A 14,673-nucleotide genomic window follows, 5' to 3' on the forward strand; every position below is an offset into this window, starting at 1 on the left:
TATATAAAGACAAAAAAGGATCTGGGGCCAGTGCTGGCATCCCATGTGGGTACTGATTTGAGTCCTGGCTGCTCCACTTCCAATCCAGCTCCCTGCTAATGCACCCAGGAAAGCAATGGAGAACAGCCCAGGTGCATATGCCCCTGCACCAACATGGGGGACCTGGAGGAGGCTCTGGGCTCTTGGCTTCGGTCTGGCCCAGTCCTGGCCATTTGAGGAGTGAACCATCCCATAGAAAATCTCTCCCTCTCTTTCTCTCTCTCTCTCTCTCTCTAATCCTGCCTGTCAAATAAATAAGAGAAAGGATCTAAAGCTGAGTCTTAAAGAAGGTGGTAGGAATTAAGAAGTAGAGAGAAGGGAAAGAACTTTGAAAGTGAAGAGAATAGCCATGGGTAGGAGATAGAAAGTATGAAATGCATTTGTGAGACACTGTCTCTTTCTCCTAAACCATCCAGAGTATCTTCATAAAGCACAGCTTTTTAGGATGCTGACTAACTGGAGAACAAGCTCTAAAAAAGAAAAGCATTTAGAACTGAAAAGACATTGAGAATCAGGTTATCAAAAGCAGGTATGTGACATATGTAAAAACAAAAAAATATATTTACTTTATTGGTTTTATAAAACCAAATTTATGACAAGACTTGGGTTAAGAACTAGTTCTGCCTCCTTTCATCTGTATAAAACTTTCCCATTAGCACAATGAACTGATATACCACCTACCGTAATGAGATGATATAAATTTAAGATCTTTGTAGGGAAATGTTATATTGCAGTAACATCTGTATGTTTACAAAGCATGTTAATATTAATGATTATGTATTAGTTTATCCTCACAATGATCCTAATTAAATGTAATGATGAAGGGAATATGAAATATCAATAGTTATGATACAAGGGAATTACACAGCCCGAGTAGCACCTTGTATTATGGCAATGGGTCTAAGATTAATGGAACAAAAGAATGGATGTAGAAAAAGAAATATAATATTACTGCAGATTAGGTTTAATATAATAAAAATGAAAGGAAGGAGATTAAGGTATAAGATTTTCATGTAAGACTCAAGTGAAGAAACACATGGATTGAGTGGAGTTTTGGTGATAGAATCAGTAGTAGGTCGGGGAGCAACTGTGAATAAGTAGTTGGTACTGACTAAAAAAATTTAACCTGGATAAACAACAGACAAAGGTAGAATAGAAATAAAATCTGTTATTGTGGAAGGAGAGAGGAAGAGCTGGTAAGAAGCTTGTACAAAACAATAGTATACAAAGGCCTGCTAAAAGGATGCAAATACTTGAGCTATTTGACAGCAGAAAATAAAAGCAGCCGGAAAGGTAGGAATAGAAAAAAAATGTGAATCTCACTCTATTCAGTTAATATAATAACGTTATTAAATTTGCCAAGAATATAATGTCAATGGAAAAATACAAATAAAAATAAACAAGGAACTACTTCCATTTGGAACAAGGAAACAGTCAGTAAAGTAACAATAAAAAAAAGTAAACAATAGCAAAAATACCAGGGCAATGAAGCATAATGATAGCAAAAAGAGTATAATTAGTTTCAGGACTAACATAGTAGGTTGTAGAAGTGAAATCAGACAAAGAAGGAGAGAATTTAAAAAATGACTGACAATTTTTCCATTATATATTAATGATACAATTTCCTTAAGCAGAAAAAAACACAACAGGCAAGATAAAATATATCTAATATATCAGAGTGGTAGTACAGATCTATAAAAACAAAGAGGAAATTTTAAAAGCAACCTAAAGAGAAAAAGATTGTCTAGAATTGGACAAAAAAATTTTTTTAAAAGCAACAGAAAGACACAGGGTGAGGGAACAAGTTCTGATTGGAGATTAAGGCACTAACATCAGACAGCCTGATGTTAACACATTTCTGGTCCCTGATTTCAGCTTCCTATTAATATTCACACTGGAGAGGCAGCATTAATAGCTCAAGTATTTGCATCCTCTACGCATTTGGGAGACCTGGGTTTTGTTCCCAGCTTTCAGCATCATCCCTGCTCATTCTTGGCAGTTGTGGGTATTTGGGGGAGTAAACCAGTAGATGGGAGCTTTTCCTCTTTCTCTCTCTCTCTCTCTCTTTCTCTTACTCACCCCCCCCATCTCAGCCTCTCAAAAAAATAAATGAAAACAAACAAAAAACATAAGGCAATGAATTACTTATCTTCAAAATGTTGAAAGAAAAATAACTGCCAAACTAGAAATCTCTAAACAGATAAACTATAAGGAATGAGGATTTAATGAAGATTTCTGAGACATAATTTGACTTTCCAGTCTCAGAACCTCACTGAACATACTATTATATAAACCTCAAGGAGAAAAGTAAAACCAAAAAGAAAGAATGATGAACAGAAAGCAACAGCAACAACAAGGCCACTGGATTTGATAAATGGAAAATCACTGGAGGCTCTTTCACTACATAGGTACAGGGATGGTAAAATAATAATGTATAGTATTTCAATTAACCTTCCCATGAGAAATAATGATGTTTAATTTAAATTTAACTTGTCTACAGATAAAAAATGAACCATAAACTTCTGAATTCAAAACCCACAAATGGGACCTGCTTCTGCGGCACAGCAGGTTAAGTCACCTCCTGCAGTATCAGCATCCATAGGGTGCTAGTGGAGTCCCAGCTGCTCCATTTCCTACCCAGCTTCCTACTAATGCACTCGGGAAAGCATCAGAAGATGGCCCAAGTCCTTGAGTGCCTGCCAACCATGTGGGAGATGTGGATGAAACTCTTGGCTCCTGGCTTCACCCTGGTTGCAGACATTTGGGGAGTAAACCAGAAGATAGACAATATCTCTCTATCTGTCCCTCCTTCTCTTTCCCTGTAACTCTTTCAAATAAATAAATAAATCTTAAAAAAAGCAAAAAAGTATTATAATTCTTCACAATCACATGATTACATGTGTAGATAACATTATATTATGCCCTCTGGTTATAATCTTAAGTCTTAATAAACATAAAGGAAATATCAAATTATACTACTCAGTCTTTTACTATTTGAACTTAAACTTCTCAATTTCTCAACTATGCAGGGAAGGTACTACAAGTGTACTCAATTTAAGTTTATAATATGCTTTAGATGAAATTATTTTGGGGCCAGTGCTGTGACACAGTGGGTTAATGCCCTGGCCTAAAACACTGGCATCCCATAGGGGCACCTATGGGTTTAAGACCCAGCTACTCCACTTCCAATCCAGCTCTCTGCTATGGACTGGGAAAGCAACAGAAGATGGCCCAAGCCCTTGGACCCCTGCACCTGCATGGGAGACCTAGAAGAAGCTCTTAGCTCCTGGCTTCGGATTGGTGCAGCTCCAGCCATTGAGCCCAGTCGGGGAGTGAATCATCGGATGGAAGACCTCTCTCTCTCTCTGCCTCTCCTCTCTCTGTGTAACTCTTTCAAATAAATACATATTTTTTAAAAAGATGAAATTATTTTGATACTAGTAAATTTAATCCTACAAAAATTATCTATTTTTTAACCTTTTAAAAATGCTTCAAGGGCATAGAAGGTTAAACTTCTACCTGCAGTGCCAGCATCCCATATGGGTACCAGTTAGAGTTCTTGTTGCTCCACTTTCAATCCAGCTCCCTGCTAATACACCTGGGAAAGCAGCGCAAGATGGCCCAAGTCACTGGGCCCCTGCACCTATGTGGGAGACCTGGAAGAAGCTCCTGGCTCCTGGCTTCCACCTGGCACAGCTATGGCCATTGCAGCCATTTGGGAGTGAACCAGTGGATGGAAGATTCTCTCTTTCTCCCTCTCTCTCTCTCTCTCTCCCCCTCTGTAGCTCTGCCTTTCAAATAAATAAAAGTCTTTAAAAAATACTTAAAAATTTAAACTATCAATTATATAGTATATGAAAACAGTATAACTTAAAATTTTGATAATGTATTCAATTTTAAGGATTCATGGAAAATAACCAAGGTGCAAATGAAGACTGTAAGATTTCATAATGACACAAATGCTAAATAAATGTTTAAAATTGCTATCTTCTCCTTTAATAAAGTTAAATTAGAAAAACACAAAATAACAAAAACACAGATAATGTAAGTACTTTACAGCATGTCAATACTATCTAACTACAATCATACTCAACCAAGAAGCAATCCACACACCAAAACTGATTTCTCAGTTCAGTATCCCACAGTAACCAGAAATATGAAAAACTAAGATTTGAAGATCACTTCAAGAACACTGAAAAAAACTCTATTTTCAGCGTTAAAGAAACCTATCAATAAGTGAACACAAATAATCCAACACCAGAGAACACAAGATGGACTTGGGCCATCTTGTGCTGCTTTCCCAGGTGCATTAGCAGGGAGCTGGATTGGAAGTGGAGCAACCAGAACTCTATTTCCTCTCCCATTATCATCAGTACTGCTAGATATAATGAAGATCACATTTCTAAAGCAGTGAACATTTTCCTTACAGTTTTACCTGATAAAAAGTATCATTGCATCGGAACTCTGATTTCTAACACATTATCATCTATATTAGGTTAAATTTAATGGAATAACAATCTTTCTATCTCACTTAGCAAAGTATCTATTTATGGAAAAAAATCCTAAAACTAAGAACTTAATTGTTATTAATAAGTTACACAAAGAACAAATAAAATAAAGCAATAAACAACCCATGCTTTGTTTCTAAAACGAAAATCTCTTAAACAAAACTATTATAAAAGTATACTGGCTTTTCAAAAACAAGAAACTTACAGTGTATTCAATAGTCCCTTTAGGTTTCTGAAAAGACATTCGTCTCCCATCTTTCTTGTCTAGGGTCTTCTTTTGGCCAGTGTCTGAAAAAAAATGAAGCAAAACTCCTTTTAAATTCATCTTCCTTTAGAGTAATATTAAAGACTGCTGATAAGAGCCTCCTCAGCAGATATGCCTCATTCACTAATAATATCTCTTCCATCCTAGGATTCTCTGCTCTAAAAAACAGTCAGCTGTTAAAAAAAGGAACTGTCCTTATTTTTGCGGTTTTTTTTTTTTTTTTTTTTTTTTTTTGACAGGCAGAGTGGACAGTGAGAGAGAGAGACAGAGAGAAAGGTCTTCCTTTACCATTGGTTCACCCTCTAATGGCCACTGCGGCTGGCGTACCGCGCTGATCCGAAGCCAGGAGCCAGGTGCTTCTCCTGGTCTCCCTTGCGGGTGCAGGGCCCAAAGACTTGGGCCATCCTCCACTGCACTCCCGGGCCACAGCAGAGAGCTGGACTGGAAGAGGGGCAACTGGGACAGAATCCGGCGCCCCAACCGGGACTAGAACCCGGTGTGCCAGCGCTGCAGGCAGAGGATTAGCCTATTGAGCCTCGGCACCGGCCAAGTTTTGTGCTTTCTTTAGGAATTGATCTGCATGACCTACTATGATAAATGAAAGGCATTTCAGAAAATAAGTATCTGTCAACAGAGAGAAACTAAATGATGAAGCATTACTTTTAAAATACTTAACTCAATTATAAATAAACTATATTTGAAGTTGTATTTTTTTTTTAATTTATTTGACAGAGTTATAGACAGTGAGAGAGAGAGAGAGAGACAGAGAGAAAGGTCTTCCTTCCGTTGGTTCACTCCCCAGATGGCTGCAACAGCTGGAGCTGTGCCGATCCAAAGCCAGGAACCAGGTGCTTCTTCCTGGTCTCCCATGCGGGCACAGGGGCCCAAGCACTTGGGCCATCCTCCACTGCTATCCCAGGCCACAGCAGAGAGCTGGACTGGAAGAGGAGCAACCGGGACTAGAACCCGGCACCCATATGGGATGCTGGTGCTGTAGGTGGAGGATTAACCAAGTGAGCCCCGACGCTGGTCCCCAAAGTTGTATGTATTTTTTTTTTTAAGATTTATTTATTTATTTGAAAGGCAGAGTTACAGAGAGGCAGAGAGCAGGAGGAAGGGAGAGGGAGAGAGGTCTTCCACCTGCTGATTCACCCTCCAAATGGCTGCAATGGCCATAGCTGAGCTGATCAGAAGCCAGGAGCCAGGAGCTTCTGGGTCTCCCACGTGGGTGCAGGGGCCCAAGCACTTAAGCCATCCTCTCCTGCTTTTCCAGGCCATAGCAGAGAGCTAGATTGGAAGAAGAGCAGCCGGGACTAGAACCGGTGCCCATTTGGGATGCCAGCACTGCAGACCGGAGCTTTAACCCACTGAGCCACAGTGCTGGCCCCAAGTTGTATGTATTTTTAAAAATATATTTGAGGATATATTATTATTAACCAAAATAAGTCTGAAAGAGTGTACCATTGGTCCTCACACATGCAAATTTTTTTCTCTACTTCCACAAGTCAAAAAGAATCTTTTCCACATTATATTAAATTATTAACTCCCTTATCTATACACCATGAATTAAGGTATACTTTCATACATAAACACATTTGGGTGCACTTGATTTTAGATAGTCAATTATTTTTCATTTCCTTATCAAGGATATCAAGACATTTCACTTGAACCTTACTTATCAATATTAAATCCCCAGTTTCAGTTTAAATTTTGCAGGGTTAACTTTCTCATCTGTACTTTTATATAACAACTGTACAGAATGGACAAAATTCCTACCTAAACATTTTCAAATAATTAAAAGGAAAATCTCTAAAAGACTAATTTAAAAACTCTAAATTAAGTAAGAAAGTAAACACAGTGAAAAGCTATCTTTATCCAATATTGAAAATTAGTTTTCTGGAGTGGGCATTTAGCTTAGTGGGTTAAGCTGCTGGTTGGGATGGCCAAACCCCACAAGGGAGGGCATGAGCTCAATGGTCATCTCTGTCTCCTGAGTCCAGGGAGACCTGGATTGAGTTCCCAGTCCTCCTCCTCCCCTACCTCGCCACTGTAAACATTTGGGGTAGTGATAGGAGTTGTGTGTGTTCTTCTTCTGTCTCTTTCTACATGTATCAACTCACTGTGTCTCAAGTGAATTAAAAAAATCTTTTTATGAGATTGATACCCTCTTCTACAAAAATAAAGCTATAGTCTTCTAAGAGAAAGTAGTCCAAATAATCTAAAACATATATTTTATTCATTGTTCTCCCTCTACCCTAACTAAACTGCCCTAATAGAGGTTGTTTACATGTATCTAACTAGCCCAGTTCCTGGGTGATTAGTTCTAATGAAGGAGGAAAGAGAAAAGAAAAGGAAGAGGAACAGGAGAAGGAGGAGAGAGGATGGGGTGGGAGAGGAAGAGGAGGAGGAAAGAGAAAGAAGTGGAGGAGAAGTAGACAGCAGAGGAAGAGGAAGAAGGAGATGGTCTGAATCCCAAAAAAAGTCAACTGGTTCTGCAAGTGTTAAAAAGTTGTCCTAAAACCTTCCTGACAGGGTTGGCGCTGGGGCATAGCGATGAAGCTGCTGCCTGCAGTGGGGACATCCCTTGTGGATGCTGGTTTAAGACCCACCTGTCCCTCTTCTAACTCTCTGCTATGGCCTGGTAAAGCAGTAGAAGATGGCCTGAGTGTCTGGGCCCTTGCATCCACATGGGAGACCAGGAAGAAGCTCCTGATTCCTGGCTTTGGATCCTCCCAGCTCCAGTTGTTGTTGTCATTTGGGGAGTGAATCAGCAGATGGAAGCTCACTCTCTCTGCCTCTGCCTCTCTGTACTCTATCTTTCAAATAAATAAAAGTTAAAACAAAACAAAAAAATCCCTTCCTGACTATCCAACTACCTCAATTCTCTGTTATTAATTATGTGGTACATTTACATCTCCTTCATAATACCTGGCACAGTTTAATTTAATATCTATGGGGGGCCACCGACTGCAGTGCCGGCATCCCTTAGGGGTGCCAGTTCAAATCCTGACTGCTCCACTTCCCATCCAGCTCTCTGCTATGGCCTGGGAAAGCAGAAGATGGCCTAAGTTTTTGGGCCCCGGCATCCACGTGGGAGACCCAGAGGAAACTCCTGTCTCCTGGCTGCAGACTGGTGTAGCTCTGACCCATTGCAGATGGAAGATTCTCTCTCTCTGCCTCTCTGTAACTCTGCCTTTCAAATAAATAAATACATCTTTAAAAGAAAAAAAGATAATATCTAAGCTTGGAATCTCTTCCACCATTTGTAACCTCTAAAACACCACCTTGCTGTGTTCCATGGTGCCTTCTCAGTGCCCAGCAAAGGGCCTGACACATCACAAGCATTTCATTCGAATCAATTAATATTTTGAAGCAAAAACTGCATCTAGAACTAACACAATTTAAACTGTTATTAATGTCTCACAGAGATACATAGAAAAAGAATCATGGATTATCCATTATAACCCTATAAAAAAAAAGTTCTTGCCTTTTCTTAATACTGTACATTTTTCCAAAAACTTTTTGAAGACCCTTCTTTTGCCTGGTTTCCAAAACTGCTTGCACCAAAATGAACATATCAGTTAATTCCGTCTTACACAAACATTTCAAAGTGTCCTCTTATACATCTTATATACCTACATATATATTTAATTTTTATATTCTAAATATTTAAAGAACTCTTAAAAATTGAGGGGAAAGAAAAACTCAATTTAAAAAGAATACATGATCAGACTACTCACAAGATGATGTAAAAATAAAAATGGCCCTTAAACATAAAATGTTCACTATTACTCATAAACAGAGAAATGTTAATTTAAACTACATAGAAATACTTTTTCCTCATCTATCAGACTGTCAGAAAAAATTCAAACGCCTGACCACTAGGAAAAAGCCCGGCTTTAGGAAAATGAATTTGAGATTTTCAATGTAACTACACGTTTTGGGAATTAATTTGTTGTCAAGAAATATTTATCTTTCATTCTGCAACTTTCTCCTTCCAACCATCCATCCATCCATATTTATACACACAAACACAAGAGACCTCAGAAGTAATGCTGACCCCATTATTAATGATGTCTCTGGATGACTGGATTTAAGTTGACTTTCGAAGTTTAATTTCTGAACGGGCCATCAAAGAAGGAGGTACCTTTCTCTGAAGGGAGGAGAGAACTTCCACTTTGACTATGGCCTTGTCTAAATAAGATTGGAGTTTGTGAACTCAAGAGGCTTCCATAGCCTTGGCAGTTCATGACAAGAGCCTCAGGTGATTACTGATGTCATAAGAGTGTCAGTTGTTAAATCAACAATAGGAGTCATTGTACACCTACTCCCCATGTAGGATCTCTGTCCTTCATGTGTTGTACTATGTGAATTAACGGTATAACTAGTACTCAAGCAGTACTTTATACTTTGTGTTTCTGTGTGGGTGCAAACTGTTGAAATCTTAGTATCTACTAAATTGATCTTCTGTATATAAATATAATTAAAAATGAATCTTGATGAAGAATGGGATGGGAGAGGGAGTGGGAGATGGGATGGTTGTGGGTGGGAGGGTGGTTATGGGGGGAAAAAGCTGCTATAATCCCAAAGTTGTAGTTTGGAAATTTATATTTATTAAATAAACGTTAAAAAAAGTTTAATTTCTGTAATGAATGACTTTGTATTAGTTTTATCCCAGTCTCCAATTGGTTTTTCTTATAAAAGAATGGAAGAAGCTTACTAATATACTAATGTTAGTGGATGATGTGAAAATTGTTGATTATAATCTCCAATATTTGACAGTATATTTTCCACAAGAATCTTGCTACATGAATCATTCTACCTTCAGACTTTCAACGTTCTTCAGGAACTTTTCATTGTTAGTTGCCTCAACTTTCTCTCTCTTTTTTTTTTTAAAGACTTATTTTATTTATTTGTAAGAGTTACAAAGAGAGGTAGAGACAGATAGAGAGATCTTCCATCCGCTGGTTCACTCCCCAGATGGCTGCAACGGCTGGAGCTGTGCCAATCCGAAGCCAGGAGCCAGGAGCTTCTTCTGGGTCTCCCATGCGGGTACAGGGGCCCAAGGATTTGGGGCATCTTCTGCTTTCCCAGTCCATAGCAGAGAGCTGGATCAGAAGAGGAGTAGCCAGGTCTAGAACCGGTGCCCATTAGGGATGCCGGCATTTCAGGCCAGGGCTTTAACCTACTGCACCACGGCACTGGCCCCACCTCAACTTTCTTAAGGTCTCAACTGTACAACCTAAATGTGCATCTCTTTTCTTAATATACATCATAAAACAGTTTCTTGCCTCAAGTATTCAAGAAGGAAGAAAATTAAACTTGTTAAATTCATCAAGACTCAATCATTTCACAGAGAGAACATTACTAAGGAAGTCTGAAAGATGCAGACCTTCACTTCCTAAATCACCCAGTTTTTAGCTCTAGTTACACATTAGAATCTCAGGAGAAACTTCAAATGATCAAATCTTTAATTATAATCAGATCATAGAGATCTCATGCTATGGGCGGGCTTTTTTGGTGTTAATATTTTAAAAGCTACCCAGGGATTCTGATGTGTAGTTGGCATTGAGACCCAATGCTCTGGAATAATACTGCTCAATAAAACCTGCAATATGTTCTATATCTACCTTATCCAATATTTTTGCTACTAGCTATGTGACTTTTGAGTAACTGAGATGTGGGTAGTGAGATGGAAACTGACTTTTAAATTTAAATTAATTTAAATTAAAATAGCCATGGGCATGCACTGTGGTATAGCAGGTTAAGTTGCTGTTTGGGACATCAGCATCCCATATCGGACTGCCAGCTGGAGTGCCAACTACTCCACTTCTGATCCAACTTCCTATAAATGCATCTGAGAGGTCACAGAAGTTAGCTGAAGTGCTTGAGACTGTGCTACACACTTGGGAAACTGGAATGGAGTCATGGGCTTCTGAGGGCATTTGTGGAGAGAACCAGCAAATAGAAGACATCTCTTCTTTCTCTGTTACTCTGACTTCCAGGATGATGAAAATAAACCTGGTCGTGGCACAGTGGCACAGCAGGCAAAGCCCGCCACCTGTAACAACAGCGTCCCATATGGGCACCTGTTTGAGTCCTGGCTGCTCTACTTCTGGTCCAGCTCCCGGCTAATGACCTGGAGAAAAGCAGGGGAAGATGCTCCAAGTGCTTGGCTCCCTGCCACCTATACTGGAGATCTGTATGGAGTTCCAGCTCCCTGGCTTCTGCATGGTCCAGCACTGGCTGTTGGGAAGTGAACCAGCATATGGAAGAGTGCTGTTTCTCCTTCTCTCTCTGTAACTTTCAAATAAATAAATAATTAAAATAAAAGTCACCTGTGCCTGACAAAAACTTTTTTTTAATTAATTAATTTAGTTGAAATGCAGAATGACAGAGGGAGAGACAGCGATCTTTCATTTGCTAGTTTACTCCTCAAATGGCTGCAACAACTGCAGCTGGGCCAAGTCAAAGCCAGAAGCCAGGAATTCCGCCCGGGTCTCCCACATGAGTGGCAGGGATCCAAGTGCTTGAACCGTCTTCTACTGCCTTGCCAGGTATACCAGCAGGAAGCTGGATTGGAAGCGCAGCAGCGGGACTTGAACTGTTACTCCAATAAGGGATGTAGTGTCACAAGTGGCAACTTGACCTGCTACACCACACACTGGCCCCAAAGATTTTTGATTTGAACTTTCTTTAGTTAGCCTCCTGAAAGTTCTTCTAAGCCTATTTGTTCAGTTCCTTGTAAAATTCAGTTTTAGCAAGAACCCTGCTAAATACATTTAGCAGGAATCTCCACGCCCTGAGTAACTGATCAAGCTTATCTCCCACTGGCCCCAGGTAAAGGCTAATTTCCCGATCCTTCTCAGCAAGAACTCTGGTAGGCTGGTTTAGCAGATTGGCCCTTGTTACTGTTGTTACCTCTTAGCAATTCTTCATCCCACGTATTCCCACTTGCTCATGCAGTATTTTGAGTTGGACCCATTCTCTCTCCCTCTACTGTAAAATCTCATTTCCATAATCCCTATACCTATGGCACTGGTCTGTCTTATGGTGCTTTAGTATGTATCACTGAATAATTTTTCTTTTAACACTAGATGCTACCAAATAGGGTAGTGTAGATATAAAATCCAGAATCCAAATTCCTCAATGCAGTTTCTCACTTATACTAGGGTCAATGTTCATATTTACCTAGTAAAGTGGATACCATATTGAATAATCAATCAATCACAGATAAAGAAAACGTCCATCATCTATCACGAAAATTTCTATTGAGTAGAATCTAAAACATAAAGATATCTAACATCTAGAGTCTTGACTATAATCTAAAATCTATAGTTTATCATCTAAAACTTATTCCTCAGGGGCATACCGCCACAAAACTGCACATTCAGTTGAACTGTTTTTGCATCTATACAGAACTGCTTTCACTAACATGCATTCTGGAGTTATAGAACTGAATTACATTACAGAATGACACTAAAAGAGTTTTTTCAAACTGTAATCCGCACTTATAAAGGTATTAAGGATTTTTTTTTAATTCTCAATACCAGAATTACTCATAGGAGTAACTATGTTTCTCCTATCTGCCTAAGCAACAGGCTTACCTTTTTCTTACAGACACTGTGAATTCTGTCTGATCACATTTCCCTCTTTTCACTGACTGCTAGAAAACAAAAACACATTTTTGGCCTTTCTCTAACATACACCATTTGACCTTAAAACATGCTCCTTTTCTGTACCAGTATCACTCATTGAACAAAATGTATTAAGTCTCTTAATTAGGTTTGTCAGGATCCACAAAAGGAGGCTTTATTCAGCAGCTCCCTTCCTCCCCACTTACTAGCAGTTTCACTTTCCATGGTTTCAGTTACCTAAGGTGAACTGTGATCCAAAAACATTAAATGAGAAATTCTAGAAATAAACAACTACTAAGTTTAAAACTGCACCATTCTGAGTAGCACAATGCACATGCTAGCCTTCTCTATCCTGCCCTAGACATAAACTGTCCCTTTGTTTGTTCAGCACAGCTTTTGTACCAAAATAAACATATTTAAATTACATTTTTCTACAGACTTCTGAAATTCTCTCATTTGTCACATAGTAGCCATCTAGGTTATCAGATCTACTGTGCTGGTGTTATTTGTGTTCAAGTAACTCTTATTTTACTTCATAAAAGCCCCAAAGTTAAAGAACATCTAGTAAGAATGTGACTGTTATTATTTTATGTCTTGGTTATCAAAAGTGATTTTTATAATCAAAAAATGATTATCAGAAGTGAACCAGTAGCAAGAATGTTAATCTCAGGCTTCTCCTCAGGTATACATATTACACATAGAGGGCTTTCCTGCTATCAACATAAAGGAAAATTAATTCTGTCCCATAATGTTCTAATGAGTGAGTTAAAGCTCCTAGTCAATAAAATATACCTTCTCATGTTGTTTTCGGATTATAAATTCCTTGAAAAACTATACAAACATTTTAATTTCAGCTCTGTATACCCCCACAGTCACAATTACTAAACAATCCAATAAATATATCAGTGAATTCAGAGGCAAAAATACCCAGGCAAAAAGAAACCTATTTAAAATTCAAACTTACCAAACAGATGCGTTAGGGATAATCATCAGTTTAAGGAACATTAATTTATTGGATGGGCATTCGGTTAAGTCGCTGCTTGAGATACCTGCATCCCATATAGGAGTGCCTGATTTGAGTCTGGGCTCCTCCACCAATTCTAACTTCCTGCTGATATGCACCCTGGGAGGCAGCAGGTGATGGCTCAAGTAGCTGAATCCCTACCACCCAAATGGGAGACAGAGATTGAGTTCTACATGCCTGGCTTCAGCCTGGCCCAGTCTTGGCTGTTGCAGGCATCTGGGAAGTGAAGATCTGTCTTTCAAATAAAGATAAACAAAAATTTTAAAAGAAAAACAGCTCTTCCAAAACATATAATTTAGCTGATAAAAATCTGTAATGTTACCACATTATTATTCATAAACTCCATTTCTACACACATACATAACACTAATATAATAAACTATGAAGCAGAATGTGTTTAGGTGTCCGATTCAATGATTTTCAACCGAAGTCTACAGCTGGAATTAAAGGTTGCCAAAGACCCATATTCAAAATTGCAAACACTGCTGAGTATTGAGATGAACATTTATATTTATGTAGCCATTTTAACAGGTTTCTCCACTACATCCACAACTGCTGTCCATCATTATCACCCTCTCACCAAGGGGTGAAAGAGGAAGACTAGGACAGAAAAATGAAAAAAATGAACCCCTACTTCTATCCCTTCTCACAATCCAACATCAAAGAACTTGTGTTTCAGGAAAGGGTGGGGAATTGTGACAGCTGGGTTACACTTCTCCTCCACTGTAAACCTAACCTGGAATGGGAACTGGGAGGCAGGTGTAGGGAAGACAAGAGCCTCAAATCAAGTATGAGATTGAAATTTTAAAAGGATTTGGGCCTTAAATAGCTGAAAAATACTATTTTAGTTGCTAAAGGTAAATGAAAAGAAGGGCTGGTATTGTGATGCGGCAGGTTAAGCCACTGCCTACAATGCTGGCATCCCAGATGGGAGCTCTGCTTCTGATCCAGCACACTACTAATTCACCTGGGAAAGCAGAAGATGGCCCAGGTACTTGGGACCTTGCACCCATGTAGGAGACCCAATGAAGCTCCTGGCTCCTGGCTTCAGCCTGGCCCAGCCCTGGCTGTTGTTGGCATCTGGGGAGTGAACCAGTGGATGGAAGATTCTCGCTCAGTAACTCTTTCAAATAAATAAATAAATATTAAAAAAAAGTAAATGAAAAGGAATTTTAAATTTTAAATAGGACTGAGCTGTCT

The 14,673-nt window shown here is 39.0% G+C and overlaps 1 protein-coding gene across 6 annotated transcripts in view; it reads right to left on the bottom strand.

The window, feature by feature from the left end:
- The window catches only part of OXR1 (oxidation resistance 1), a 485,930-nt gene that overhangs the window by 72,881 nt on the left and 398,376 nt on the right, over window positions 1-14,673 (bottom strand). For all 6 annotated transcript variants that reach the window (XM_062188116.1, XM_062188113.1, XM_062188114.1 and 3 more), the window contains one exon: window positions 4,753-4,835. In XM_062188116.1, coding sequence (XP_062044100.1) covers window positions 4,753-4,835 — 83 coding nt within the window. The remainder of the gene's footprint in view (window positions 1-4,752; window positions 4,836-14,673) is intronic.

Source organism: Lepus europaeus, chromosome 4, assembly GCF_033115175.1.
Source record: "Lepus europaeus isolate LE1 chromosome 4, mLepTim1.pri, whole genome shotgun sequence".
Taxonomy (NCBI): domain Eukaryota; kingdom Metazoa; phylum Chordata; class Mammalia; order Lagomorpha; family Leporidae; genus Lepus; species Lepus europaeus.